Below are 4,549 nucleotides of genomic sequence, written 5' to 3'. Positions count from 1 at the left end.
CAACTCGAGACTAAATCAATCCAACACTAAATGTATAATTTAAAAAAATTATTTTATACATAAAAGTATTTACTTTGATATAATTTATAAATATTCTTATACTTTTTTATAGTTTTTATCTTTTAACATATTGGGGATAATGCATAGGTACCCCCTGAATTATTACCGAAATTTCAGCGACACACCTTAACTTAACTAGGGTCCTATTGCCCTCCTAAATTATTTTATCAAAATAAGTGAAGAAATCAAATAAAACATTAAAAAAATACTAAGACATTAAAATTAAAGGACACTGTTTAATTATTTTTAAAAAATTACAAGATTTTTTTAAAAATAACTAAAAGTGAAAAGATTAGAAATTAATAAAAGAAAAAAATAAAAAATTTAAAGGGAGGAAGAGATGAAAATAAATAGTTTACATAGAAAGAAATTAAAACAATTAAATATATATAAGTTTTAATATTAATAATTATGTGTATTAACTAATTTTAAAGTTACCAATTAAGAAAGGACATATGTCCAATTATTTTACTCATCACTTGCCTTCAAGAGAGTGTGTATACTCTCTATGTCACGTCAGCTTTAAGAATATATTTATATTACGGAAAATGGTCAAAATTACCTTCGAAATAGCTTAAATATACCCTTCAACTATTTTTGGGATCAAATATATCTTCACCGTTATCAAAAGAGACCACAAATACCCTTCTGCTTAATGGTTGGTTGTTAAAGCTGACGTGACAGTGCTACATGAAAAAAAATATCCTCATAGACGGCCACGTCAGTCTCTCTCCCTTTTTCTCTTTAGTTCAGGGGTATTTTTTTTACCCCTTTTTATAATTTTCATTTTTTTTATTTTCCTACACCACCACATACCCCGCCTCCACAACCCTACCCACCTTTTTTTTAATTATTAATTATTATTATTTTAAAATAATTAAAAAACTTCCTTTAATTTTAACATTTTAATATTTTTTTAATGTTTATTTCATTTCTTCACTTATTTGGATATTCATTCGAAATTAACTTATTTTAAATATATGGTATTTGGAATTAAATTTGAAATCAAATCAAAAATCTTACAAAGAAAATAAATAGAGTAAATAAAATCAATAGAAAAATAAAAGAGAAAAAACAACAAATGAAGGTAGAAAAAATTAAAAACTTTAAATACAGGGGATTTTTCTTTTAAAAAAATTATGTGTATTAAATTAATTTAAGTACAAGATAAAAAAATAAGAAGATTTAAAAAGAATTAAAAAATTCAAAAATTCAAAAAAAAAATAATAATAAAAATAAAAATAAATATATATATACTGACATGACAGGCGAATGTGTAAACATACAGGTGCCACATCAACACAAAAGGTGCACAAAAATGTGAAAAAAATGAGTTCAGGGGGGATAATAGGACCCTAATTAAGTTAATGTGTGTCACTGAGATTTCGATTATAGTTTAGGGGGTACTTATGTATTATCCCAACATATTATTTCAAGTTTGATACTTAAAATTTTGAATGATCCATAAAGGTTATAGTCCATAGATATTAGTAACTTTAATAAAGCTCAATTCAAAATCAAATTAATATTAACGCTGACAAAAAAAATCAATTCAACACTAAAAATGACAATAATGTTAAATATTTGTTCTTTAATTTTACAGTGGTTTAAGCAATTGAAATACATAACCTAGTTTTAGTTTTTCTTAAATGTTTAGTCAATTAATAATTATTAAACTTATTTTAGTTTGATTTAATACCTTTAAATTATGATCATTTTCATTATTACTTATTAATTTGCAACACTAATTGTTTTATGCGAATTCATTATTATTTATTATAGAATATTTTAGTGTCATCACTTATCTCATATTTTGTGTTATTTTTTAAGAAATATCTTAGTTGTATTTGGCAGAATTAAATAACTATTTGACGCACAAATTAATTATATGTTTATATGAAAACTTTACAAAACTCGAGAAACTCTAAATGGTTTTATTTGTGCAAAATCTCCCATGAAATTTAATATTAATTAACATACAAGGGATGACAATAACTTTGAAGAGTGACAATCATGCCAATGAGAAATATGTATATCAAAAAATTTAATTCAAACAACTAAAAGGATTGATTACAATAATAATGAGTATATTTCCCTACATAGAGATAAAATAACTCATCAATGAGTATACTTGACTAATCACTAAACACGACAAGAAGATTATTAATTGCCTTTGAAAAATTAGCCACAAAAATGTAATGTACAAAATGGTGAAGGCCTCTCTTAAAATCACCAACCATTTCTAGCCATGAACCAACAATCCCCACCTTCATTTGATGTCTTGCAACTTCAAGTATGGCAATTCATAAATTTGATCGGTGTTATATATTTCTATGGGACCACTCAAACCTCTACTTGCAAAAATCCATTAATCACATGACATGTTTTCCACCGTCCACACGAAGCATTCTTGTTGTTTTTAACTCGAACTATATATAAGTTTGGAAAAAAAAATAGTAGTAGTAACACTTGAATCTTCCATTTTAACGAGAAAGACCAAATCTTTGACTCACTATATCGCATCGTACTTGAGCAAAACCAATGCGAGATTTTTCAAGATCATACTCCACCCATACATTTTGTTGATGATGATGTCCAATAATGTACGCCTCGACCGCTAGTAACTCGGAATTTCCAAAAGTGAAGCAATGTATCGAATCTTTTCCCCGAATTTCACCAGGTACACGATACAACAACTGTTCCCCCGAAATCGTTATTTCCGCTCCTCGAAACACTAAACTAACCAATGGTAACTTAGGTAACCACGTTTGGTTAACAGGTACCCGATAACATAAGTCCATTGCACCTTGAAAAACAAAATCTTGATCTTCAAGAACCTTAAGAGTTGTCATTGTTTGATTCAAAAACTCGTTTCTTAATGCAGTGTAAGCTTGACCAAGTAGGAAAGTGAATTGAGTACCCGAATCAACCATGGTTTGACCCGCCCCGGTATGATCGGGTACAAATACGGATTCGGGTATCGGAAGTAATTTATTCGACACTTTAATCCCTTCAAGTTGAATAGTATACGCTACTCGATCAAAATAAGGTAACGGAAGTGAAATTTCCACTAACGGCGTGTAATTTAACGGTAAAACCCAAGTAAAATTCGATTCACCGAGAAGTAAAACACCAGAAAAATCAAGACTCGAAATGCAATAAGAAAATTTCTTAAAGCCTATTTGTGAAACAAAAGAAAGAGATCCACGGTTCATACCCATTAACCCGGTTGTCTTTTCATCCTCATCTGAATTAGTAGTAATACCCGAATCCATTGACCCGAATATCGTACCCGAAAAATTCGACCCGGCAATTCTAAACGTATCCATTGCTAAATTCCCTTCAGAAGAGGAAGAATCAGCATAAGAAAGCACAGCATGACAGAAATTCTTGGAATCACAAGAAACTGGGATAGATAAATCTTGAGTTCGGGTCGTGCAAGTGGGTTCGGAGCAAGCAACGGGTCGGTAAGAAACTGACATGTTCGGTTTGAAAACGGGTTGTTTGATTCGGGTAGCATTGGAATGTAGCCATGAGAGTTCACTACCTGTGTCGAGCACCATGGTAACATTCTGTGGAGGTGTACCGACTGAAAGGGAAACAGTAAGAGTGACATTGTGAGTAAATGGGAGTTTATTTGAAGCTCTAGGGAAAGAAGACCCAGATGGGATTTGTTGAGTTTTTAGGGGTAAAATCAACATTGGTGAAGTAATTTGGGTAGTGAAATTGGTAGCGGAAGAACATTTGAGGGGTTGATGGAGCAAGGAGAGAAACAATGTGAAGAAGAAGAAGGAAACTAATTTCATGGTGAATTGAATGGAGTAATATGTGTTGTGAGTTTTGGGGACAGAGGCTATCTGTGAAGGTAGCTGAAATTTCTATGGCATATGGAGTTGAGGTTTAATGTCTTGAAGTGAAAATTGGTCATAGCCATTAAAGCAAGCAATGTTTGGAGTTTGATACGATGTCGTTCTTTTACCACTCATGTTTGGACGGTTGTCACCTGTTGTTTTGTAATGTTTAATCTATAAAAGCACATTTGAATTGACTTATAAGCTGTTTTTAGTTTTTTTGAATATTTAGCTGATCAACTTAAAATCATTTTATACTTAAAATAAGCCTCAATAAATAATTAGGTCTATTTAGATGAACTTACTTTAAACAACTTATAAGTTGAAAACAGCTTATAAGTCAAAAAAATAAGTTGAGCTGCATTTACCTTCTTCTTTTTTTGTTAACTTATAAGAAGTTTTCAACTTATAATCTGCTTAAAATAAGTTCATCAAAACAGGCTCTAAGGCAAAATACGATAGAAAGCATCACAAAGCATTATGTATAGTAATTATAATAAACTACTCTTTCTGTTACAATTTGTTTGTCTTATTTTGATTTGACACGAACTGCAAGAAAATATAGAGATTTTTAAATTTTAATTTCTTAAATTAACGGTATGTTAAATGTATCATAATGTTCTTTAATTTTATAGTGT

The 4,549-nt window shown here is 30.0% G+C and overlaps 1 protein-coding gene across 1 annotated transcript; it reads right to left on the bottom strand.

Moving 5' to 3' along the window:
• Positions 1-2,095: 2,095 nt before the first annotated feature.
• On the bottom strand, positions 2,096-4,082 carry LOC129881482 (aspartic proteinase PCS1). Its single transcript, XM_055955677.1, has one exon. It carries the CDS (start codon positions 3,864-3,866, stop codon positions 2,544-2,546), a length of 1,323 nt encoding a protein of 440 aa, XP_055811652.1. The 5' UTR covers positions 3,867-4,082; the 3' UTR covers positions 2,096-2,543.
• Positions 4,083-4,549: the final 467 nt, after the last annotated feature.

The sequence above is a fragment of the Solanum dulcamara genome, chromosome 3, assembly GCF_947179165.1.
Source record: "Solanum dulcamara chromosome 3, daSolDulc1.2, whole genome shotgun sequence".
NCBI classification, from domain to species: Eukaryota; Viridiplantae; Streptophyta; class Magnoliopsida; order Solanales; family Solanaceae; genus Solanum; species Solanum dulcamara.
This window is presented reverse-complemented; position numbering and strand designations above follow the sequence as displayed.

What these genes read in the sequence shown, in the direction of transcription:
- LOC129881482 (XM_055955677.1), bottom strand. Translation starts at nt 3,866, where the DNA reads ATGAAATTAGTTTCCTTCTTCTTCTTCACATTGTTTCTCTCCTTGCTC.